The sequence below is a fragment of the Triturus cristatus genome, chromosome 5_2 (assembly GCF_964204655.1).
Source record: "Triturus cristatus chromosome 5_2, aTriCri1.1, whole genome shotgun sequence".
Lineage (NCBI taxonomy): Eukaryota > Metazoa > Chordata > Amphibia > Caudata > Salamandridae > Triturus > Triturus cristatus.
In genome coordinates this window covers 617753736-617780851 of record NC_140588.1, presented here as the reverse complement: position 1 = coordinate 617780851, position 27116 = coordinate 617753736, and the positions used below count along the sequence as shown (strand labels likewise).

The 27116-nt window shown below is 45.0% G+C and overlaps 1 protein-coding gene across 2 annotated transcripts in view; it reads right to left on the bottom strand.

The window, feature by feature from the left end:
* BTK (Bruton tyrosine kinase) overlaps nucleotides 1-27116 on the bottom strand; it is a 555678-nt gene that overhangs the window by 24951 nt on the left and 503611 nt on the right. For both annotated transcript variants that reach the window (XM_085607704.1, XM_085607705.1), the window contains exon 16: nucleotides 19198-19262. In XM_085607704.1, coding sequence (XP_085463830.1) covers nucleotides 19198-19262 — 65 coding nt within the window. The remainder of the gene's footprint in view (nucleotides 1-19197; nucleotides 19263-27116) is intronic.

The following is a 27116-nucleotide window of genomic DNA, read 5'->3' as shown; positions in this document are numbered from 1 at the left end:
GAGCCTTGAATAGAAACTACAATTCCCACAATACTAACGTAGATTTGAAGTTTTCAGAAAACTGACGTCATCCAAATGCGCATCCCGGGGGTAATGCGCAACACCTGTGAAGGAATTACACCATAAAAATGGAGCCTTCCTGACGTCGGTCCCTCCGCCAACAGCTCAGATGTAGCCTGGGGTACCGATGGACAGCTAAGTACGGACGCAACTGCGGTGTTTATTACTTAACGGCACTATGCGGCGGCAAAGTGCTGTACGTTTGTTTGGAGCTGTAGCGTCTGAGTGCACTGGTCAGTTGAGATCAGGCTCTTGAGTTGCCCAGTTACTTCAGGCAGCCGAAGCAGCGTTGTTGAAGATTGAGCACGCCCAGGTATTCAGTGTTTCCGCTAGTAAGAGCTTCAGCGCAATATTAACCTTACGCTCTACAGAGTGATTTTAGAGAGACCTTTAAAAACTATACCATGCCCTCATGTACTCCACAACTGGACACACTACTCAGCAGTCCTGATGATAGGAGTGTTAATATTTTGTCTTAGACAATATCTCGTTTGAAAACAATACTCTGTCTCAAACGATACTGGATACAGCCGTGCACCACGCTCTTTTGACAGATTACGTTCTCACTACAAATAGGTTAAACCACAGTTTTAACGTGTTTGGGTTTTTGAATAAGGTCTAGCTGTTTAATAGTTTCCTGTTCTTATATTTGAAAATAAATCATGATACTGGTATCGCCCATTCATGGCAAAGTAGGAGTTCCTGAGCCATTTATACCACTTAATGTTATTACTTAGTTTTTGCCATCTTGCTGTTCTACACAGAGTGGCACTTTGCAGGTTTTGGAATATAGAAGTAAATGATATGTCAGACTTGGGGAGAAGCTCTGCGTCTGCTTATCATTGTTAGCTTTTTTCTTCTTGTCCATAGAGCGGGGCCTCAATTCCTGAGCTGCCGCCAGGTGAGGTGAGGTCCATTCCTCGTAATCCACGGGTGAGCATAATCTTACACGTTATTGAGTTGTATATTCAGTACATATATGTGATCTGATGGTGACTTTTGCACCACGTGTACATTGGTAAATAATATGAGCACTAGACCTATTTTTCTGTTTTCTCAAAAGCATTTCTTTTTTCAGGTGCCACCAGCATCTTGTGAACTACGGAGGATTTGAGCACCTGAACATCAGGTTACATGGTTATATTAGCTCCAACCCTGTTTGTATTATCACTTTTCACCACGCAGTAGCAATATATATTTCTTTGTGGTCCTAAGGTGGGCCTAGATTACTTACAATCCAGTTGGCTGAAACATGTAGACCCAGTTATTACACTTCTGCAGTTATTTTGTTAAAACTGCCTTTGCAGTTTTTTAATTTGGATGACAAAAGATACCTATTAAATCCTTTTCCCTTGCTATCCAATTTTAATCTCACTTTCACTTTCGTGCACTGCACCCATCACTCGTATATTCAAACTCTTCCTCACATCTGGTAGATCCTACAGAGCTCCCCATTTAGATCATACTGTTTTGAAAACAACCGCGAGCTCCCTTCTCTCAGTGAGAGGGTCCCAGCCCCTAGTTGCACTAGTGTGTGACTAGGAGGAGATCCCAGATGATGAAGCATGTCACTTCGGTGAGTGATGGGAATTCTTCCTTTTTTATGGATTTCCTTTTTAAGGATTTTCTTGGTTAAAGGTTTTTCCTCTAATAACAAGATAACAGGAATTTAGGTCTAGAGTTGCTTAAGGGTCTGTTCTTACTCATTAGACCTGTGGATTTTTTCATTGTTTTCTGAGTTAATATCGGGGAATACATCCATGCTTGGTCTTTAAATGTTCCCTTAGAACCTCAATTCCGTGTTGGTCGTTCCATTGTAATATTGTGGCTTGAATATTGTGAATTCTGGCTACATTGGGAGTGGCTAGAGCTTTGAGAGTGTTGAGGGAAGCTCCCAGATAAGATTGCACTTGTGCCGAGCACAGGTGAGACATCTGTGCATTTATTGTAAAACCCAACAGGTGAAGTAGGTGCACTGTTGTCTGAGTGTGTAGAATACAGTTCTGGTAAGTGCCCGCTTTGTCAAGCCAGTCATCGAGGTAGGAGAAGACATGTATACATTGTCTTCTGAGATGAGCAGCTACTACTGCAAGACATTTGGTGAACACTCTTGGGGCTGTGGTGATGCGAAATGAAAGTACCTTGAACTGGTAATGTTTGCCTGCTATCACAAACCTGAGGTATTTGTGATGAGCGGGATGAATTGGAATATAAAAGTAGGCGTGCAATAGATCTAAAGTAGACATAAAGTCATCCTGCTGCTGAGAGGAAGTACTTGTTGAAGAGTTACCATGTGAAAGTGTTCTGACAATATGTTTTTGTTTAACTCTCTGAGATCTAGAATAGGCCTCAAGGAGCAGTCCTTTTTTGGGAATGAGAAAGTAACGGGAATAAACCCCTGACACTTGGTACGGAAATAGGACTTGTTCTATAACCCCTTTGAGTAATAAAGATTGCACTTCTTGTTGAAGCAAGTGCTGGTGATGTTGGGAAGTCACTGTTTGCTTGAGGAAGGGGAAGTGTGAGTTGTTTTTACCTCTACCCCTGGGACTGTTTCCTATATAACCTCCTCTGAAAGCTTGTGCTTAGATGGTGTTTTAGCATGGATATGCCCTGTGTCAGGGTGAATGTACAGCGTTTTCTGTTTTGGATCTAGTTTAGGAGGTACAGAGTCTATGTTTGGATCTGGTTGTGTTGTAGGCAAGTCTTTGCTTTTTGGCACCAAAGCTTTCGGGGTCGAGCTGGAATGTCCTTTTGGTGCCGAGGGTTTCGACTCCAAGGAATGTTTCTTAATTTTCCGTGTCGAAGGTTTTGGTTCCGAAGGATTCGGTTTGGAGCCCATCTTGGAATTCGAGCTCGAAGATTTCGGCTTAGAAGTGGGCTTTGGCCAACTCGGTCCTGAGCCGGAAGGCTTTTCAGAGAGTTTTGGTGCCGAGCCATGAGGCGGAGCATTGGAAACCTCTTCTCGGTGCCCACCTTGGCCTTGAGGGCGAGGTGGTGCTGAACCCTTAGATTTCATAGGGACGGTGGGAGGGGGGAGAAAGTGTCTTCTTTACTCACGCCCCCTTGTCCCTGCAGCACTTCATAGTCCTAGAGGTCGATCTGCAAGTCTGATCTGGAGTCGGACGCAGCTGAAGCCGGTGTGACATCCAACCGCTGCATCTCTCGACATCGAGCCCGATGATCACAAGAGTTTTCTTTGACCAGAAGGAGCGGCAGGCATCGCAGTATTGCTCTTTGTGCTCGTGGGACAAGCACAAATAACACACCGGATGGAAGCCCGTATGCGGATATTTTGCATGGCAAAGGGGACAGAATTTAAATGGAGTCTGTTCCATCGACGAGGAGCCGAACGGACGCGGATGGGCGGGAAGGCCTCCTGCAGGTCTTCCGGTCGAAATGTCGACGTTTTTGAAGTTTGAATCGAACCGCGGAAAGAGAAAACGCTTTTGAAAACAATACCGTTGAGGTACAGAGAGTACCTGAGGTTCGATTCCGAAGTGGAGTGCAGCAATACCCGTCCAAACCCGATGGTGGAAAAAAACAATCTAACAATGGAGTCGATGCCAATGCACACTGTCACTGAAAGGAGGAGTCACCTACCTCATGCCTGGAAAGACTTCTTCGAACAAAAACAACTTGCAAACATCCAAACCCAACACTAGATGGCAGGAGTATGCAAAGCAGGTGATCTATAGCTCACATTCTCGAACATGTTATTACAAAGACAGTAGGCCTGGTGTGAGAGAGTGGTTTAGTAAGGGTGAAATGAGGTCCACTACATGTAATAAAGGTACTATCCTGTTAGGGCCAGTTAAAAGCTTTAGTAATTTAAACCTGAGCTCAACCCCTGGTAGCTATGGTACAGGACAAATAGGTTTAACTTAGAGAAAATGTATAAAGCTTTAGAAGTAACTAAACAAATAAAAAGTCAAAAACACAACACACAAAAATCCCTCTCCAATTTTTATTAAAAGATTTACATGTAATGAACAAAATGACTATCAAGAAGAGTGTTACCGGAGGAGGAGCCAAGATGGCGACCGGAGCAGACGCTTGAGCGCCCGGCTCCGTCGGTCCGTGGCCTCGGACTACTATCCTGATGCCCATCCTAGCCGATTTTCGAGGTGAAACGTGTGCGAAGACGCGCTGACCGTGCTGCCGCTTTCCCGGAGTCTCAGCCCGCCCGGATGCCCGAGTTCTGGGTGCTTTTGTCTTCGGCACTGAAATCCTGCGCCATTACGGCCTTTGCTGGCCCCCTGGAAGCTCCGCAGTTACCGGACCAGCGAGCGCTAACCTGAGCCCCGCGGTCCCGATCTCCCCTCGCACCACGGATCGCTGCCGGATGAGCCCGGAGAGGGACGGCCGGACACCTTCTGCACCCTGTGCCGGCCGGGCTGGAGCTGTGGGGTGGGCCCCGGTGCGGCGTGTCTCCTGCCCCGCTCTGACGACCGCGCTGTGGGATGCTGCCGCCCCCTTCACCTATTGCCTAGCCAGCGGCGAAGGGAACCTGCGAGAAGAGAAGCGACTGTCGGCCGTTCCCGTTGCGGCGTAGACCTGAGGGGAATTGACTCCTTGCCACGACTCCCCCCCCCCCTCGGCCATTGCAACGTATAGCGGCAAAACATGGCGCTGAGTGCCTGCTCGAGGCTGGGGGGTGCTACTCCGGTCTCGCCCGCTGCCCACTTCGCCCTCCCTCTTACGGACACCAGCTCCACGGTGCCGTCCCGGATTGCTGCCGCTGTGGGGGCCCAGCCTCCGCCGACATGCGGCTCCGTTCTGGCTGCCCTGCGGGACTTCCAACTACAGATGTGCGCTGGCCTGCAAGCGCTGAGTGAGCGGCTTGACCCCATACTGTCGGCTGCGGGTCGTGAGCGCACTGTTTGTCATCTACAGGGCGTGGGTCTCCCGGTGCTTTTGTCCACTTGCGGGGACGCAACGGCGGTGTATGACTGCGCTACACTGATGCCTTCACCTGGCGCTCCCGGCGCTCAGGGTACACCGCTCTACACCTCAACTGCTGACACTTTGTCCCCCTGGTCATGGCTGCCTGCCTCATTGTTGCCTGCCTCGCCGCGTCCGCTGGACTATCCTGTTGAGCGATACCTAACGGCGTCGAGGAACCGTCCGAGGTGGTCCACGGCTTACTTTTTGTGGAACTCCTGGTCCTTAATTGCCAGGTTTGGATTTTATGTGGCGCAAAGAGGGACCTCAACCGATGGTTGGCGGCCATTTCGTGATCCTACTTCACCATCCTTTCATGAGCGGCCATCTTGTCTTTGTCTGCTCGGGACACGGGGCCTTCATGCAGGGGCTGGTTTAATCCCACGCCCGCGATCGGGCCAGGGCTAGACTGACTTCTATTGCCAGGGTTTATGGACGGGCTGGCCTGGGACTGGAACTGTATGTCTGTTTTGCGCGCACTCATCGCGACTTGTATCCATTCGCTTACACTGTGGTGCCATGGTATCTTCGCATGCCGTTTTTTGGAGTGGTGGGCTCTCAGTGTGTGGGGGCCATGACTGGCCGATGGTTCGGGGCGCTCTGGTGTCCCGTGGGCTCCTCCCCACCTTCTTTTCTGTTTTCTTATTTTCTTTACTCTATTCCCACTTTCTCTCTTCTCTATATTTCGGGTTCATTGGGCGACAGGCACTATGTCGGGGGGGGGTAGGCCGTAGCCTCCGCATTGGTGTAGGGTGGGGGGATAATACTCTGTTCTTAATTAGTTCTATGGGCCTTTTTTTCTTCTATGTCTCTGTGCTCTTCTTTCTTCGATTCGGGGTCCGGGTGTGGGGTGGATCAAGTGGGGGCGGCTCCGGAGGGGTGCGTACTTGCTCATGTGACTATCCTCTTATATTTCGGCACCGCCTCATTGTTTGAGTTTTTTACTTCCATTGTTGTTCTTACTGATGTTGCTGCTCTCCCGTGTGGTGAGGCTATCTTGCGGACTCGAATCTCCTTTGTTCTTATCCTTCATTGACTTTTTTCTTTGATAAAATAATCTAAAAACTTAAAATTAACCTTCACTTCTCCTTCCCCGGGTGTCAAAGATATCTCCAGTATGTGACTCATAACTCGTTGTTAATCCAGACCATTGACGCACGGGGGATGTAATGTGGGTATCAGTGCTTCATTGTATCGTGGCCGGCCTGACGGTTGTAGGCCCGTATTTGTTCTTTTAAGATGCACAAATAAAGGTTTTTAAAAAAAAAAAAAAAAAAAAAAAAAAAAAAAAAGAAGAGTGTTACCAGTTGTTCCTCAATAGAAGGAGAAGATTGGAGGTGAATCGACAAGACAGCCTGATAGGACTACATGTGTGCTATGTGCGAAGTGGGTAATCCTTTTGTTGGATATTAATGCCCTCACACACCCTTTCAGGTGTCATGCTTCATCATCTGGGCTGCTCCTCGTCGGGCCGGCGGTGCAATGCCTAACGGGCTCCCTAAAAGGGGCACTTTATCGGAGTTCTTTTAATCCAACAGCCGTTTGGTGAAGTGCGGGTGTGGGGGCCTGATTATTGTAGATATGAAAAAGTGATTTAAAACAGGGTCGAGAGTACCAGTGTGGGAATTCAATTTTATTCTAAAGGTCTCCTTCCCTGATTAAAAGGTGTGTGTGGCACTCGGTAGAGTTTGATGTCTCTAATTAGAGTGCTTAAAATTCATTTTCATTTATCTATTACCTGTGGTCATATATGTTTTAACTATGATCTGTTTAACCTACCGTCCCCCCTCTTTTACAGGTAGCACCAGACTATGACAGGTATTCTAGCTAAATGATTTTTTCACATTACTTATTGTGACTAAGAGACTAATATTCTGTATACTCCCCTTTTTTGTAGATAGTTTTATAGGTCCTGAAGAATCGCGAGCGCACGAGCTCTGAGCGAGAAACATGGTGACCACTAATTTTAAGCACTCTAATTAGAGACATCAAACTCTACCGAGTGCCACACACACCTTTTAATCAGGGAAGGAGACCTTTAGAATAAAATTGAATTCCCACACTGGTACCCTCGACCCTGTTTTAAATCACTTTTTCATATCTACAATAATCAGGCCCCCACACCCGCACTTCACCAAACAGCTGTTGGATTAAAAGAACTCCGATAAAGTGCCCCTTTTAGGGAGCCCGTTAGGCATTGCACCGCCGGCCCGACAAGGAGCAGCCCAGATGATGAAGCATGACACCTGAAAGGGTGTGTGAGGGCATTAATATCCAACAAAAGGATTACCCACTTCGCACATAGCACACATGTAGTCCTATCAGGCTCTCTTGTCGATTCACCTCCAATCTTCTCCTTCTATTGAGGAACAACTGGTAACACTCTTCTTGATAGTCTTACTGTTGGGGCACTTTACCTGTCTGGACCTCCCACTCCCTTGTGTGAGTGGAAAACGCCCCCCTTTATCCCTCTTATTTGAAACCAATGTTCTGCACGGCTTAAACCCCCGTGGGATTTTCTGATTGGTGGGTGAGATTTGTTCTATCCCCCGGCTTATCTTATTTCCCCTCTCCTTTCTGTGAGAGCCAAACGGTTACCCATTGCGTAACTGTTTTTATATCCCTTTCTCCACCCTACCCATCCAATCATGGAGGGACAGGGCTTGAGCTATGGGGATGATCAAGCAGCAGAAATTCTCCGGACCCCTTCCATTCTGGGTCTCGACCACGAACTGGCCACTGGTAGTCAATCAGCCGAGTGGCAATCACTCTCAGATATGAAAAGAGAATGGGTACGTATCACCCTACACGGCGCCCTTATGACTGAGTACTTCAGGGCCAATATTTCTCCTAATGGCCTCATAGTGAAAAATTTCCCCAGAATATTCTGGGAGGATGGGCAATTTAAAATTGAATGGTCTCAGATATCGTGGAAGTGCACCAGGGACTTGTTGATCCTGATTGTGAACACTGCCAAGAGATTGGCAGATGAGTTACTGACACGCATTCAGACTATTGAATGTAGTCTCAAACAAAGCAATCCTGGCTCCCAGTATAAATCAAAACTAACTGAACTTAACAACGAGATAGCTGAACACAGAGAATATTTAATGAAACAAAAAGTTGCGAAGCTTCAAAAAGACATCAAACGCTTTGATAAGGAGAAAGTCTACCCCTATCTTAAAGCAGACTATGTCCCGCCAAACACTAACTACCCATCAGATATTGATTCGGATTCCTCAAGGAGAGGATCCTCCACCAACAGTGACTCTAGTACTGAGAATATGAGACCTAATCAGTCTAGAGGGAAGAAAGGTAGACGTGGATATAATTTCTTTCCCCCAACACCTTATCAGGGACCAGCTTTTTGGCAATACCCAATGTACCCACAGGGCCCCCTCAATTTGGCCCTCACGGCCTACCTCAATTTGCACCCCAGGGCATGAACCAGCCCTCACATTTTTTAGGCAGAGGTTGGGGCAGAGGGCGAGGGCGAAGAAGAGGGGCCCCACAAGAGAAAAGAGTACAATGGGAAGAACCACCCCAACGGGGAGTGGAGACCAGGAGTCACACCAACAAAAAACAAACTTAGTTGTTAACTTGTCATCCCGACAATTGACAGACATAGAGGATGATGTCCTCCAGAAAGGATTAGGATTCGTTCCCACCCCTAAGGTAGATCTCTTCACCCAAACTTGCGAATTACATCAATTCTTCCGCAAGATCCGGTTGAGATTTTTCTTTGAGGGCAAAGACTACATACCTGACAATGATTCAGGTTTACATAACCCCTCAACCTTTACTCCCCATGCAGGGATGATACCCAATGAAGTACTGACATATGAACAGGCAGTACTAAAGGATATCAAAACCATTTCTGGACATAAACAGTTCAACAACCTCAGCAGAGCAGAGAGGCTCGCCATTACAACATTGGCCAATGATCCTACCATCACCATTAAACAGGCCGATAAAGGTGGTGCCACTGTCATAATGACAACAACTGATTGTGACAACGAGTGTTTGCGACAATTGGGCAACAGGAAGTACTACACCCCGATTCCGAACAACCCAACTGAACGTCTAAAAACGACTATTACTGGTCTAGTCGACTCAGCAGAGAGCAACGGTTGGCTAAGTGAGAAGGAGGCTTCCTTCTTAATCAAAAAAGAACCGAGGACCCCCTATTTCTATATTCTACCAAAGATTCACAAGGGGGTCACACCGGTGCCTGGACGCCCCATAGTATCGGGCATTAACTCAGTTCTTGAACCTCTATCGCAATTTTGCGATCATTTCTTGCAACCCCTAGTCAAGCGTACACCGTCATACATACAAGACACGACGGACGTATTACGCTTATTGGACCAGACCCAGGATACCCACAACATCAACTTCCTCATCACTCTAGATGTTGAAGCCCTGTATACAAACATCCCACAAAGGGCAACCCTTGAAGTGATTGAGGAAGTACTTGGACGTGAACCTTGGGAATCGCCAACTCCAGTGTCCTTCATCATTGAGTGTGCCACCTTAGCCCTGACAGAGAACTTTTTTGAGTTCAAAGGCCAACTGTACCACCAGACCTAAGGTACTTCCATGGGGAGTACCTTTGCTCCGAGTCTGGCCTGTTTATACATGGCCTGGTTTGAGGGGGTACATATTTTCTGTGATACGAATCCATATCGTCATAATATTCTACTATGGAGACGATTCATAGATGAGATCTTGATTTTTTGGACAGGAGATTCTACGAGCTATGAAGCATTTTTTACATGGCTCAATCACCTGAATCCTCATCTTAACTTCACAATCACAGCATCTCCATCCCATATTGCATTCCTCGATTTAACCATCAGATTGACCCAGGGCATTCTCTCCACGACTCTCTACAGGAAAATCACTGATCGCAACAGCCTGCTACATTTCACCAGTCACCATCCCAGAGCTCTCAAAGAGAATCTACCCTTTGGGCAGTTTCTTAGATTGAGGAGGAACTGCAGTACAATTGATGCTTTCAAAAGTGAAGCAGAAATTCTTTCCCGTAACCTAAGGGAAAGACAATACCCACTGAAGAGTATTACTCAGTCCAAAAAACAGGCCAGGAATAATAACAGAGAAGCCCTTTTGGAACCCAGAGAAGACACCACAACTATTTCCGACATCCTTACCTGTGTCACAACTTTCTCACCCAACACCAATCAAGTGACCAAGGTTTTAAAGAAACATTGGAACATCCTTAATACAGGAGCAATGAATCTTGAACCACCCCGGTTTGCATACAAACGCTCCAAAAATATTAAGGATTTGGTTATTCGAACCAGACCCAGATCCAAAACCAAACCTACACAGAGCACACTATGGCAACTACCTGCAGTAAAATGACACTTTCCGTGTGGTATGTGTACTGCCTGCACGTTTACATCCATACATAAAACCGTCACCCTCAACACTACTTTCACCTGGGAATTGAGGTCACATACGAACTGCAATACCAACAATTGCATATACCTCATAACATGCCCCTGTAACTTGTATTACATAGGGATGACGACTAGACCGGTAAAATTGCGAATCTCAGAACATCGCAGCAATTTTCGGTGCCATAAGCAGAACACCAAGATCAGTGCCCACTTCTTAGAGAAGCAACACTCACCAGATTCTGTTAAATGGCTTATTCTAGAAGCCAACCCTCATTTATCTCAACACAATCTTTTTAAGAAAGAACAGAGATGGATACACCGTCTGTCTTCTAATGTCATTGGGCTCAATGACGATATTCCATGGGGGTCACTCAAGCTCTAAATTGACAGATCTTAGCAGACTCATCAATTATTGTCCTTCATTTATCCTGCTACCTTTGTCCAAAGTCTAAACAATACTTGCAGAAATTATTTGCCTTTCTCTCAGATACTTTCTAGGCCTCGTGGTACCAACCCTCTCCCTTGCCACATCCAATTTAGGTTACTACTACCTCTTTTCTTTCTTTTCTTTTTTAAGTCTCTGCCACTTATGACAGTTGTGTTTAACTTTATTTACAACTCCGTCTCCCAATCCAAGATGGCCGACACTGTTTTCTGTCCTTCGTTACCGGAGTGAAACAAATTTATTTTATGAGACTCTGAGGATGGTTCATTTAACAGTGCATCTTCACATTGAACTCACAGATAACTCCTGTTTTTGCACGCTTAATCTGTTTCTTGGCCGTGGTATAGTTACGATCACGTGACATTATCACGTGACGTGACCGGATGCTCAAAATCTCCGTGCAGCATCCCGGACGCTACCTCCCAGACTCGGTGGCTCGGGTAGGTCTAGAAACGCAGCGTGAGCGGGGCAGACGTGAGTACCACATCCGTTTTCTTTCTAATCCTGACACCACTACATAAACTTGTGAGACCACGTAATGATTGAGCAACACCACCGCTAGCGCCATCTAAAAGGTTGCCCTTTTCCTTTAACGCCATGCTCTCCATTACTTGCTAAGTATCGGCGGTTTGGCTAGACTTTTTAACTTCTAATCCTGACTCTTAGCTCTTTATTTATTTGGTTTCTCAGCAAGGAACACCACGCTTCTTGCAAGCATGTGAGATAGCGCTCACACACATTAGACCTCAGCTACTTACAACTGTCCCTAATACAGACTCCTACAGCCACGCTGGATGATAGCCTTTGTCAAAGGGTCTCTACCTTGTATCCACTATACACCCTTTGGATCCCAGTCTGTCTACGTGGTTAATCATTTACTATCTGTATTATTGTTGCTCCATGTGTTCTCATGTCTATCTGCTGTGACTTGTGACTCTCCCTCCCCTGTTTTACACCATTAAGTTTGTTACTACCTTTTGGTCTAGACCTACTTTTAGAGGTCCTTCGGCTCATGCTGAGTCCACCAAGTACTGTTGTGGTCCGCAGTCCTACTGAATAGGGTGAGTCCGATGACATTTTCTGCCGCTTTTTATATTTTTTACTTGTTCCACATAGGTGAATAGTCACTGTAGTTCACTTTGATGGTACACCACTTTATATGAGCGGTTTTTGACGCTCATGCATCAGTAGTCACCACTGATCCTTTTAAATTTGACGGAGATTAATCACCTTGAAAGCTTTTTTGTTTGTTGTTCATTTATCTATTACCTGTGGTCATATATGTTTTAACTATGATCTGTTTAACCTACCGTCCCCCCTCTTTTACAGGTAGCACCAGACTATGACAGGTATTCTAGCTAAATGATTTTTTCACATTACTTATTGTGACTAAGAGACTAATATTCTGTATACTCCCCTTTTTTGTAGATAGTTTTATAGGTCCTGAAGAATCGCGAGCGCACGAGCTCTGAGCGATAAACATGTTGACCACTAATTTTAAGCACTCTAATTAGAGACATCAAACTCTACCGAGTGCCACACACACCTTTTAATCAGGGAAGGAGACCTTTAGAATAAAATTGAATTCCCACACTGGTACTCTCGACCCTGTTTGAAATCACTTTTTCATATCTACAATAATCAGGCCCCCACACCCGCACTTCACCAAACGGCTGTTGGATTAAAAGAACTCCGATAAAGTGCCCCTTTTAGGGAGCCCGTTAGGCATTGCACCGCCGGCCCGACTAGGAGCAGCCCAGATGATGAAGCATGACACCTGAAAGGGTGTGTGAGGGCATTAATATCCAACAAAAGGATTACCCACTTCGCACATAGCACACATGTAGTCCTATCAGGCTCTCTTGTCGATTCACCTCCAATCTTCTCCTTCTATTGAGGAACAACTGGTAACACTCTTCTTGATAGTCTTACTGTTGGGGCACTTTACCTGTCTGGACCTCCCACTCCCTTGTGTGAGTGGAAAACGCCCCCCTTTATCCCTCTTATTTGAAACCAATGAACAAAATGACACCAAACTACAAAAATTCAATAAGGGGAACTAGGATATGATTGTTTAAAGATTTAAGGGACAATAGCATTAAAAAGTACAAAGGGCCAATGATAGTCAATGGTCCCTCCAGACAGGGACCTAACAGTGTTTCAGGCCGACTGCGATGGGACACTGGCAGAAAACACCAACAAGGTTCCACCCGGTTAGAGGTTTTACTTTGGGACTTAGTCTTTTTTCTGGAAGTCAAAATCCTTCAGCAGGGCATGGCAGCAGGTTGTATCTGAGGAATTCTTCCCGAAGTCAGATAGGGGTTGGGCAAGATACCACTAAAGCCATGGGTCAGATAAGCTGGGGTGAATTGTCCAGATCCTCCAGAGGTTTAGAAGCCCAAACATTTTTAAAGTCCCTAGTTTCCAGGAGTGGTAGGGGAATTGAAGCTAGGTGCAGCCCAGGGTCCCATGACCTCACAAACAGCACCCAGGAGTCAAGATTCACACCAGAAAAGTCCAGGTGAGGGCCAGTTCGTTCTGGTCAGCTGGGAACATCAGGAAAGCACTCCCGAAGTTTTGGTAGCCTTGTAGCCAGCCTGGAGTTCAACCAACTGACCCTTAAAGGCCATTTCTGGGGACAAGCACGAGCAGGAGCAGTCCTGTAGGGCTCCTCTCAGGTAATACATAGGAGGTCCAGTCCTCTTTTGCAGGTCCAAAAAATGGTTCTGAAGAGACTACCTAGGGAATGCGACCTTTATTCCCTGCCCCCAACCAATGGCCTAAAAGTTCCTAGGAGTAACTCTACCCATTTTTGCAGCAGTTCCTGTTGGCTCTACTGCAGCAATCCCACAGTGCCCCTCAATCCTAAAATCCAAGATGCAGAAGCCATTTCCCCCTTGTGCACAGCCTGTGTACCCACCATTCAGAGGTGTGGCCAGGGTAATGAGAGCAGTTTTCACACCTCAAAAGGACTGGGCACTCACTAGGCTACATCTGGACCTCATGCATATAAGCCTCCAGGAGCTTCAGGCAAGAAAACGATACGTTTCTAAGAGTTACTTTTCCTTAATGTTTATTACAAATCTGATTTCACCATTAAGTTGGGCTTTTAAGAAATGTTTAAAAGAGCGCTTTAATCATATTTCTAGCTGACCCAATCCAGAGGTAGCAGAATTAGTATTTAATCACACTTCTCAATGTTTCTCTATGGGCCAGCCAGACTTGCTACAGCGAAAATAGATTTTGAGTGCTGGTCACTGCGAGGCCATGTTAACTATACATTTTTTACATGTCCTACTTTTAAATACCATGCACCCTGCCTTGTGGACTACAAGGCCTACACTGGGGTGACCTATTAAAATTTAAAAGGAACTGTTAGAAATGGGGGTCTCTAGTTGGCCATGGCTGGCACCAATGTCCAAATAGGGACCCTTTTTCCTAAGTCAGGGCAAGTGGGCTACCCCATTTGATAACCCCTGCTCAACCATGTGGTAACGTAGCACGAGCAGTTAGGCCTATCTCAGAGGCAGTGTGTGAAGCGTTTATGGCCACGTACAAAAAGGCAGTAACAACACCACAAAAGGACACAACTCGGGTAGTTATAGAAAAATAATATTTTTATCCAACAGTTTAACTCAAAGACTCTCAAAGTGTTTCAACAACTATAATTCACGCCAACCCGCAGGGACTAAAAGAGACAACAGCGTATTCACCCAAAACGTGACATGGGCTGAGTTCAGGGCCGGGGCCTACACGACCCGTTGCGCACCAGGTACTTGTCGTTGAAAGGGACTACAGCACGCAGCTTCTGGAAGAAGCGGTGAAAGGTGACAGGTGGACTCCCAGCGACCACAGGTCTTGGAGGCTGAGGTCCGCAGCGTGCACCCACAGTGGTTCGGGCACTCAGGGGCAGGTGGGCGCTCAGTGGCAGCAACGCACGGCTGCAGCGGCCTGGGCTGGTGGTGGCGATGACTCTCGTCGTGCAGCTCCGTGGTGGGCTCACAGAGGCAGCAGCTCTCTTAGCTGCGGCGGCCCACAGAACAAATCCCAAGGATGCAAAGCTGTCAATGGTGCGAGCGCTCAGCGGCCACAGCTCTCTCTTAGCTGCGGCGGCCCACAGAACAAATCCCAGGGATGCAAAGTTGTCAATGGTGCGGGCGCTAAGTGGCCTCAGCTCTCTCTTAGCTGCGGCGGCCCGCGGGGCAAATTACAAGGATGAAAAATAGCACCAGGGGTGGGCACTCAGCGGCTACAGCTCTCTCTTGACTGCGGAGGCCCACTGGACAAATCACGATGATGCACAGTAGCAAAAGGGTGCGGGCCCTCAGCGGCAGCAGCTCTCTTGGCTGCGGTGGCCCATGGGACGAATCACAATGGTGCACAGTAGCAAAGGGTGCGAGCACTCAGTGGCAGCAGCTCTCTCTTGGCTATGGTGGCCCACGGGACGAATCACGATGGTGCACAGTAGCAAAGGGTGCGAGCACTCAGTGGCAGCAGCACTCTTGGCTGCGGCAGCCCATGGGACGAATCACAATGGTGCACAGTAGCAAGTGGTGCCGGCACTCAGTGGCAACAGCTCTCTCTTGGCTGCGGCGGCCCGTGGGACGAATCACGATGGTGCACAGTAGCAAAGGGTGCGGGCACTCAGCAGCAGCAGCTCTCTCTTGGCTGCGTCCGCCCACAGGACGAATCACGATGGTGCACCGTAGCAAAGGGTGTGGGCACTCAGCGGCAGCAGCTCTCTCTTAGCTGCGGTGGCCCACGGGACAATTTAGGGTCACGACCAGGCGGGCACCCCGGTGGACGCTCAGCGGCCACAGCACTCTCCGACTGCAGCGGTCCACGTAGATTCAGTGGAAGGTTCGAAAGTGCCGATTCAGGTGGACTCTCAGCGGCAGCAGCTCTCTTAGCTGCAGCGGCCCACACGAATCCAGCAAAAGGTTTGAAGATACAGATTTAGGCGGGCTCTCAGCGGCGGCAGCTTTCTCTTAGCTGCAGCGGCCCACACAGATCCAGCGAAAGGTTTGAAGATACAGATTTAGGCGGGCTGTCAGCGGCGGCAGCTCTCTCTTAGCTGCAGCGGCCCACACAGGTTTAGCAAGAAGGTTCAAATCTTCAGAGTCAGATGAGCACTCAGCGGCGGCAGCTCTCTCTTAGCTGCAGCGGCCCGCACAGGTTTAGCAAAAGTTCAGAAGCGCATAGTCCGCGGTCTTCACAGTAGAACTAGAGGCTCCGGATTACTCGACGGAGGCCTCACCTGCAAGCAGAACTCCTCGCACAGGAATTTCGACGGCGGACGGGGTGAAGTCTAATGTCCCTGAGACTTCTGCAGGAGGCGCTCTCGATTTAGGCCCTCGAGTAGTTTCTTCGGCAAGCTTGATGAAAGTTGCAAAGTCCTTTCCTCTGTTCACTCGGACAGAGTTTCGTCTTGACATCCAGAAGGAACACACTTGGCCAAAGTTCCAGCGCAGCATTTTATACCTAAAAAGTATTTGTTCTCTAAGGTTGCAAATCACTGACTCCGGTCAGGACCAGTTCCGTGGAGTCGGGGAGCACTTGGTTTACGAGGTGACATCCTGCACTTTCAGAATGAGGGGGTCTGCTATCAGACACCCAGTTGGGGGGGGGGCCATCATTCACCTTGCCAGGCACGGCCCTGTTCGGATCAAAGAGTCACCCCTCCCCATGCTCTGAATACCAATCTCTTTCTCCAGCCAGGTCTGACCCAGCTGGCCCTGCTACTCCAAAACCAGACAGCCAATACACATACGTGCAACAGCCTACAGTAAAGCTTAGGCAAGAAACTACCACGTTTTCAGAAAAGGTATTTCAACACATGCAATATATAAACGGTCCTTACTAAAAGGTGCCCCTCAATGTCCTGAGTATATACGTATCAAACTCGAGGGTCCTATCAGGTTCCTAGGGCCCGATAGGATGACAGAAAGCAATCTTTAACCGGCCCATGCTGGCCTATGAGAATGGATCGTTTCGCAGTAGCGACAGTGAAATGGAAGGTAACTCACAACAGGCTACAGCGATGTAGGTATTATAGTTATCCTTATTCATACAGTCATTTATATACAGGGAGCATTTGCGCTATGGCACTGAGTAGCAGTGGCACGGTGCCCAGAACATCTAAATCCAGCCAATATAAAAGATAGGGAGAGTAGAGAGGAAGGGAGACCCACGCCAATGATGCCAGGTCTAACAGGAACATTTATTTATTTAATAGGAAAATTATTCCTATTAAACAGGAATAATTTTGACAGGTAGTGCTGTAGGATTTAAACTGCAGCAACCAGGCTACAGTGGTGGGTTTGTAGTCATGGTTGCCTGGTCCCACTAGTGGATGGCATAGTAGTGCTATTAACTTTCCACCTCACAGATGTATTTTGGGCGTCAAAAACAAGGTGATGGATGGAATGCTTGAATTTTTTCAGCCACTGGCAATCTCAATCCATCGTTTTTTGTCCACCATCCCACATCAGTTTGGGCCCAGCCGTATCCAAATCAGTCTTGGACCAGCTCCAATGGGAACAGTCTAGCCCAAACTGTCAGGCCAGGTCGTCTGTGAACACAAGCCCCCCAGGACCAGTTTCGCCCATATTCCAGTTCAAGGAGGACATGACCTTGCAGATCAGACTGGACTTTTCCCACTGAAGCAAGGTCAAAGCTGATTTGCACGTGGCAGGGTCCATTTTGAGGTGGCATGCTGTGCAAAGTAATGATGAACTAAGATGCGGTTCCAAGTAATTACCAGTGTCTGAGATTAATTCAAGCATTGTACCCATCACTTTTTTATGCTTCACTGTGACATCCTATGTGGGATGGATATGCCCAGATGTGGATCCTGTGCACACTGTGCTTCTGGAACCAAGTTATACCCAGCTGATGAGCAATAATAAGGATGAAACCAGTCCTAGGTTGCTTGTGTTTCGGTTAAGGGAGGACCTGGCCTTGCAATTCAGGCTGAACTGATCCCATTGGAGCACAGTCAAGACTGATTTGCAAGTGGCTGGGTTGAAAGTGAGGTGGCATGGTGTGCAAAATAATGATGGACTGAAATGAGGCCTTACTAATTACCAGTGGCTGAATTTAATTCAAGCATTCCATCCATCCCTTTTTTGTATACTGCAGTGACAGGAATGCCCAGAAATTGGTCATGTGCACACTCTGCCGCTGGAACTAAGCTATACCCAGCCTAGAAAGGGCGAATGCAGTCCTGGGTTGCTTGTGAGAGGACCTTGCCTGGCAGTTCGGGCTGGACTGTTACCAGTGGAGCAGGGTCAAAACTGATTTGCATATGGATTGGTCTAAACTAAGGGGGCATGGTGTGCAAAATAAGGATGAACTAGGATGCGGGTCTCAGTAATTACAAGTGACTGAGATTAATTCAAGCATTCCATCCATCACTTAATTGTATACTTTTGTGTGTCACCGTTTTTAGGTATCAGCTTGTTTTCTTTATTCTATTTGTGTTCTTTTAATTTATCTTGCATATGTTGTTGAGTTTGTGTGTGTTTTATTGCGGTTGTGTCATAGTGTTAATGCTAGAATGAGTCAATGGATGGTTGGATGGATGGTTGGATGGATGGATGGATACATCAGTGCAAAGATGAGTGACAGAGTGCATGTATGATGAGTTATTGAGTACCTAAACTCATCAATAACAAAAAAGGTACTTTCATTCATAAGCCAGACCTATCAGCATTGCTGATGCTTTTTTGCTTGCTTCCCTACATTTTCAACTTTATAACACAGCAGAAACATGGTACGTGGGGCGCTATAAAAACCCCTTTTAAATAAATCAATGAATATCTTCTCATTTTATCAGTGCTGTATGGTCCACTGTGGTGGCACCTTTTGACAATATGTGTCAGATAATGTTTTATTATATATGTTTTGCTTGTAGCGTGTACTCTGTGCAGGAGACCCTGCTAGGCAACTGTCAGAGATGCCGCACACAAAAGAAGCAAAGCTTTTGGGTGAATTTTCTCCTGACAATTGAAAAGCTTGGTCTTTCTTAGAAAAATACAGGGTGGGAAACCTTGTGTGAAAAAACTGATGTATGCTGCCCTGCAACATCCCTTTACTCATAGGCATCGTATGTAAGTATTGGAGCAGATATAGGCATACCTTTGTCATGCCCTGCAACTTATAGATGCCAATTGTGAGTTTTATGTAGTGCTTCATGATATAGGATTGATTATATGCAGCTTCTGTATAGATCTGAATTTGCTCCAGCAGCACTGAAGAATGATGCCCTTCACAACTCATGCAAATTTCTGTGTCAATTTGTACAGCACATTAAAACAATCTCACCTGGAAAGCCCAAAATCTGCAACCTTCACTGTTCTATTTTCATTTACCAAGCAGTTTCTTGCAGCCTGCGAATAGACCATAACAAGAAATGCACATTAAGCTTAAGAACAAAACAGGTAAAATCAAGGTACAGCACACATGCTTAACAGGAGCCTGTAAACAGACATGAGTAAGTTGTGCTGTTCCGTTTCATGCAGTGTTGCTTATGAGTTTTCTTGAGCTTTCCCTCTCATACGAATTTATAACCATGTGAGCTGTTGTAATTTGTATTTCTCTCAACATAGTGTATAGATGCATAATTCATTATGTGTCAGTAATATTTAAAATAATTGATGGCCATATAAAAGATAAAATGGCTATTATTGTTTGTAAATATATAAACCTTACAGTTGGAGCGTAGTTATACTGTGCTGAAGCGAAAAAAACGCATCCCGGGGTTGAACGTACTAATTGAGTAATTATGGTCCTCGTACTCCCTAATAGCCCCTTATAAAGCCTTTTTTTTGTAAACTGTTTTATTGAGCAGAGCTACCAAGAATCATATGGTATTTGCACTTTACAAATAATAAGAAACAGGTTCAAAATACAAAATAATGTTCATCAATTAACGGGACTTATAAAGCAAAATCAATCATCAAATTAACAATCTGTAAAATATTCCCATATCCGCGAAAACTTTTTAATTCCCCCCACCCGTTTAGCATAGGCTTCTTCGAATTGTTTCGTACGTTTCATTTTGATTACTCATTTCTCGAACAAAGGTACTTCCAATGATCTCCAATTTTGTAAAATTAGCGAGCGAGCAACCAACATTGAAACAGCAAGAAAATACCCCTCAGTTTTCGAAAGTGTAATCTACCTACTAGTTATCCCAAACTAAACAGCTTCTTCTATAGGTTTATACGTTTTTATAATCGCCCTACTAAAATATTCAAATATTTTCTCCCAAAATACTGTCAACTTAGGGAAAGAAAAAAAAATATGCCGCCATCCCCCTTCCAGTACCACAACTAAAGCAGCTATTTTCCACCTCTGGATAGATTTTATGTAGTACCTTTGGGGTGTAATATGCGATCCAGTGAGCAAGAAATGCCATTCTTTTATAGTTTGCAGCTCTCAATATCTTATTTCCTGTAGTTGATATTTTTTGCCATTCTTGATAGGAAAAAATACATTGAGTTTGAACTGAAACTTTCTCCCAAACTTTTAAGAACAGAGGGGATTCGTCTTGAGTGCTCATTAAGCGATACCAATTACCCACCCTACTCAACTTAGAAATATACAGGGCAGTAGCTGTTTTTGCAGGGGAGCTATTGAATATGAGATATTTTTTTTTTAAATGAATAATTTGAATACATAAAAAAAAAGAAGGTTTATTGCGGCCTGAATTCTGCCATAGTTTGCTGCAGATTTAATTTTTCAGGGGACAGTTACAGAATTGCGTCATCAGCGAAAAGTTTTAATTTCACCATTCCATCAATCGGAGCTTTAATATCCATATTTGCTCGTATTCTAATTGCCAAAGGCTCAATAAAAAAAGTAAATAGAAGGGGTGATAAGGGGCAACCTTGCCTGGTCCCGCGATTTATGTCGATTAACCCTGTTTGAGCCCCATTCACTATTAGCTGAGCCTGCACCCCTTGATAAATATTTTGAAGCATAGTAGTTACTTGAACCGGAATCCCAAACCTAGAAAGTCCATAAAATAAAGTATCCCAATTAACTAAATCAAAAGCTTTTTCCGCGTCTACCATCATTATACAGGCTGGTGTCTTATTAACATTAAAATAGTCAAGAGCTTGAATCAAAAAGCGAGTATTTGATGACATAGTACGGCCAGCTACAAACCCCGTTTGGTCATAGTGAATTACTTCCTTGGCCGCAGAAGCGAAACGCTGGGCCCAGATCTTCATAAGAATTTTATAATCAGCATTTAAAAGACTGATCGGTCTAAATGAATTGAGATTATTTGGTGGTTTACCCTTTTTTACAAAACTAATTAATGTTGCCCTTATAAACTCTGAAGATACTATCCCACCAGCTTTAATATGATCAAATATTTTCTTCAAAAATGGGGTCAGATCCTTAACAAAGGTTTTGTAAAAGTCGATAGGAATGCCGTCTTCCCCACAGGCTTTTGCCCCTGCCAAAGATTTAATAACAGCTGATATCTCAACTTCTGTAATTTCGTTTTGGAGCTGAGTGGCTACACTCTGTGATATTGTTGGTAATTGGAGTGACGTAAAATACTCATGGATCATGTCCTAATTAATCGAATATTTAGTAGTATATAATTGTTGAAAATGTTCAACAAAAACTCGAGCAATATCAGCTCTGTCAGTTACTATTGCATTAATTTTTGGAGCAATTATTTCTACAATACAGGCTGATTCTTGTCGAGCCCTAGTTGACCAAGCCAACATTTTCCCAACCATTTGGCTTTCTTCATACATCTTCTGCATATAAGTCTGAGAGTTATTTATTTCTTCTAAAACAAAAAAGTCTCTGAATGCCTCCCTAGCCTGTTCCTACTGGCCCCGTGATGAGGAGCTCAAAAATTTAGAAGCATTAGCCAACGATTGCTGAAGCTGTGCGATTTTTCCTAACCGTTCCCTAGTTTTCCCCACTGATGCTGCTATCATCTGTCCTCGGGCCGAAGCCTTGTGTCCACCCCAAACTGAAACAATATCTGCTGTCCCTTCATTAATTTTAAAATACTCCAGTATCCAATGTCTAAACTGTTCAAGCCACAATGGATCTTGAAGAAGGAGGCGGTCCATCTGCCACTTGGACCTACTCTTTTTTGAAACATCAATTTCTATGTCGGACTGAACATATGAATGATCAGAAAAAGCATTAACACCAATGCCTGCAGCCCTAAGGAGCAGCGAGCGTGAAATCAATAAAAAATCGATTCTGGATGCTGTCTGATATTGGCGAGAAGAACAAGTATATTCCTGAGTGGTCTGATTAAGCAAACGCCATGTATCAATTAACTGGCGGACATCCATGAAAGCATCGAAAACCTTTTTTGTCTTAGGTTTCAATTTTTTTTTGCTCCTATTTTAGGCGTCGATTTTCAGATCCTGAATATAATTAATATCACCCCCGAACACAATTTGCCCAGGAACCCCAATCAAAAGTTTGTATATTGTAAGTAATGCAGATGTGTCATCAGTTATTGGACCATAGTAATTAATGAAATTCAGAACCTGTTTATTTATTTTAACCTGCACCCAGATCCACCTCCCCTGGGGATCCGGTTGTTCTTGAAAAATTCCCAGTCTATTTTGTGTGAAAAATATATTGCGACTCCCTTCATTGCCACTCCTGCTGAAGTGAAAAAAACTCTAGAAAACATTCCTGGTATATAACATTTTGGGGCATTTGTTCTCAGATGGGTTTCTTGAATAAAAAGAATTTGAGGTTTCAAGATAACTAGCCACCTAATTAATCCTCCATATTTACGTCTATTCAATATACCATTAACATTTACAGAAATAATCCGACATTTACTAGATATACTCATTCTACTGAAAAAAAACATTTTTGACTTCAATTTTGTACTCAGTAAATTCCTAAACACTTTTTCATTTCTGCTCTTTTTTATTGCTAACCCCAACAACCCTCCACCCAAACCTACCCCAATACCAACCCCACCCTCTGGAAATGCGGCTTTCCCTGCTATCCACATTCTCCCCCTCCGCGTGCTAATACCGGTGCCCTGGTACTGTACCAAGGGTGACCTACACCCCCCCCACCCCAAAAGTAAAACTCATATCTAATCAGAATCAATATCCAGATCGACCTAAGACAAATATTCTAAAGGAATAGAGGAGACAGCAAGGTCTAATTGCTTCTCCCCTTGTTTAGACATGGAAAAGCATTATTAAGAGCAAGACAAAAGGCTGCTAGATCAAATTATTTTCCAACTGAAATTGCCTTAAGCAGCTCCTGAGCCTCTTCAATGCGCGTAAACAAATGGAACTTCCCCTGCATAAGAACTTTAAGTTTGGATTGTTGCGCAATAGAAGCTTGTGCCCCTTGGGCTTTAAAAAGATACAAAAGCTTCACAAACTCTTTGCACATTCTTGCCGCCACTACAGACATATCGGAAAAGATTCTGCATTTAGCTCCATCTTCAATTTCGAATTGTCTCATCTGAATTGCCTTTGACAAAAATGTTTCCTTTATACGATAGTCCGCAAAGTTGACTAATATAGTGCAGGGGAACTTAATGTTTGGCGGAAGATGCGCTGGAACCCGATGAGCCCTGGTTAATGTTATAAAGCCTAACACAAGTAAGTAACATAAAAGGGAATAAAGTGAAGGTGTTTTGCATATAAACATTACATGGCTATACTTTAATGTTGAATGCCTGGACTGAATTGCAAACAAAAAGAAAACAGCAAATCGATCTCATACCTAAGCAGAGTTGCATGATATGCCAACTCATTGACATAATACAAGTATAATCAGTCTGGAACCTTTAATACATTATTTGGCTTTACATGGTGCTCAGAGGATCTTCCCATCAAACACACAAAGGTGATTTGAGGAATGTTTTCAGTAAGTCAACCACTGGCAATCGCCTGGAGTAGCAACACAACCCTTTATTTTGCCCACAATGCCACCCTAGATTTGACCCAGCCACATGCAAATAGATTTTAGTCCTGCTCCAGTAGGAACATTCAAGCCTGAACTGCCAGGTCTGGCGCTTTCTGAAGTGGAACACAAGCAACCCAGGACCGGTTTGAGGCTCTTCAAACGAGTGTAGCTTGGTTCCAGTGACAGAGTGAGCACGGGACCCATGTCTGGGTATACCGTTGTCATGGGTACTTTCTCAACACACTTCATGTGCCATGAAATATGTATATACAAGTATTAAACATGAAATGGATCTAAAATCGCTCTCTCTCACTGGGTAATGAACCAGGCCATTAGAGAAGTGGTGAATGTCCCTCTACCCCTTAGAAAACAACTACCCTGAAATGTTACTGATGAATATCAAATAATTGCCAGAATTAGAACTGGGATGTTAGCCCTAAAGGGACGTTTCTGGATAGATGGGTGTAGTAAAGGAGAGTACACAACGCGGGGTCTTCCAAGTAGAGTCTAATGGTGTGAAAGGAAGGCAGCTTAACATCCACACGTTGCTGGCTTTTTCACTCTCCGCAACCGTCCCTTCCTTGAAGCCTCGCCCAACCCGCTCCAAGACGCACCGCCTGCCAACATTCTGTACAAGATTAGAGCACTACACACCTTCACCTTAAAAAGAAAATACTAATACAAAACTATTTACAAATTCAATATCAATTAATCTGCAAACTAAGATTACCCTAATACTGAACCAAATCTTTCAGTTTCATGGGAGCAGTCTTTACTCGTGCAGTTTTCCGTACCTCTACATCTTGCCCATCCTTGATCATACAGTCGTCGCTTCACTTCCCATCATTCATCACACTAGTGCTCAAAACTGTACCACATGGCCTAGACATCTCACTCCCTACACCTTCAAGAACACCACTACGTTGTATCCTTAAACCATTACTCACTCCATGGGGATATGCAATGAGTTCATCCAAATCATCAGACTCTCTTCCTCCAAGTCCCCCTCATGGTACTGCTCTGCCACCTCCACATCATCAAAACCATCATACGCACCATCGCATGTGTCACCATCCTCCATATCTGCCGATCCATTTGCTTTCACTGAAACCCCTGTACACACAGCAATTCGTCTGAAATTCCACATTTTGCCCCCTTCAACTCTCACTGCCTTACTGAAAATTTCAACCACCTTCACAGGATTCGACCATTTTGCCATTCCCTTATTGAACACACACCCCTGTCTCCCCAGTACCATATCACCACCCCAACCTTCACCTTAAACCCCACAGCGGAAGGCTTGGAGCACTGCCCCTCACTAGAAATCAATTTCCGTATCGTACGCATTTCTCACCTTCAACCTCCACGGCATCAGAGGAGATCCTGCCAACGTCTGTAACACGTATACGTAATCTTCAATTGATTCCTCTTCCTTTTGTGCGTGTGAATAAAACTTAAATCTTTCCATCACTGTATTAATCTTCCTTCAAAACCGGATGCAATTTTTTTTTATGCCTTGGTCAAATACATTCATATCCCCCACACTCTCCGGAGGAAGAAGTATATTGAATTATTTTAAATCTACTCTTAACAATGCTTTAATAATGGTCGTTTCCTCTCTGCTGAGCAATACTCATCATCTAACACATCCACATAAGTCAAACACACAGGATACCATGATCCCCACTCCATCTTTGGTTCTCCAGCAGCCTGTGAAAAATGTGGCGCAGCTGCAATATAGGCCATTTTTAATATAGAGTAGGGGAGAATCAACAAATTGGTCTCTTCCTCTCGCTATATACTTATACACATGCATACATATGCGCATATAAGGCCTGGGCATTGCGCAGTGTGGGGTGGCCGTAGGGCTTGTCCTGCAGCCAGGACCTGCGCCCAGTTAAAAGGGTTAAAAGTTAGAGATATCTGAACACTATCCTCAGAACTGATTTTTCCATTGTTCATTTCAGGCCAGCAAACTCCAAGGGCCTGATTGGCAGTTACTCGTTAAAGGCTGTCTCAATAACGAGTTGTTAGGTATTTAACACTTGCGGTAATTATCGGATGCGCTAAATAACTCAACCTTTGTTAAATGTCAGCAGGTAAACTTAACGGGGAAAACCACATGGTATTCACTGTATCATGCGGATTTTGGTGTGTTAAACAGCAAGATCCACAGGTTATTTCCCAACAACTCATTATAGGTGGTATTTATCACACTCGATAAATAACGCATAGTGTGGTATTGTTATTTATGGTGTGTTATAAATACCACCTATACTCATAATCAGGGCCGTAGTAGGGTTGATGGACCCGAAGGCTCTGCCTGGCTGGCTGCAAGAGAAAATGTTCTCTTGTGACTGTCATTATAAAGTGAAAAGCCACAAAAAATTCAAGAAAGGGGGCAGGGTGGCTATGATCTGACTCTCAGGCCTATGTGGGGGGCCACCCAAGATTCAAAATATGTTTCTTAATGTGTTTGTGTCACAGGCTCCACAAACTCTTCTTCTGGTTCACAAACTCCGACTGGGACAGCCCCCTCCGTCCTTGCTTCTTATTGTGACCTCTGTGTTCCCTGACCAGATTGCTTTGAGTATTTAGGAGAGACCATCCAAGTCTTTTAATATGACCCCTCTGCACTAACTATCAATTATATTTTCATTTCCACGGCACTGAGACACTGTACTGCTTAACCAAGATAGAGCAGCCACCCAACTGGCAGGGGTTTCTAACTCATTTTTGCCAGGTAGCTGACAGCCTACTTATAACTATGCAGCTGCCCAACTCTAATTATTTAGTTGGTTGCTAATATTTGCTGACACTGTATATCCTGTCCTTTGCACCGTATCATCATGGGTCTATTATACGATTGGTATAAGTCTGGACAGTAAACCATTATTTCATTGGTCCCCGAACACTAATGACTGACCCTTGGATCCTTTGCCTTGTACCTCGGATGAAACCTGACAGCCTGATAACAACAATGCGACTCCTGAACTATAATGATGCCCAACCTAATGTTGGGTTGTTGACAGCCTAATCACAATACTAGAGCCACCCAACACTTACCAACTAGTTGGATAACACCATATATATTTGCCAAAAACTTTACAATTAGGGGCTGCTCTGCCACCTCATCAATTCACATGATAAGAGGCTACATTGGACTCACAATAATGGCGACACTTGCTGCCATATGTAGCTACCTTGCTCACTTTGCCACTAGATTCAAGCTAGCCTAGCTGATGAGTGGTGCTACCCCGAAACCGGTCCCAGGATGCTTGTTTCCGTTCCAGGGAAGACCTGGCTTGGTA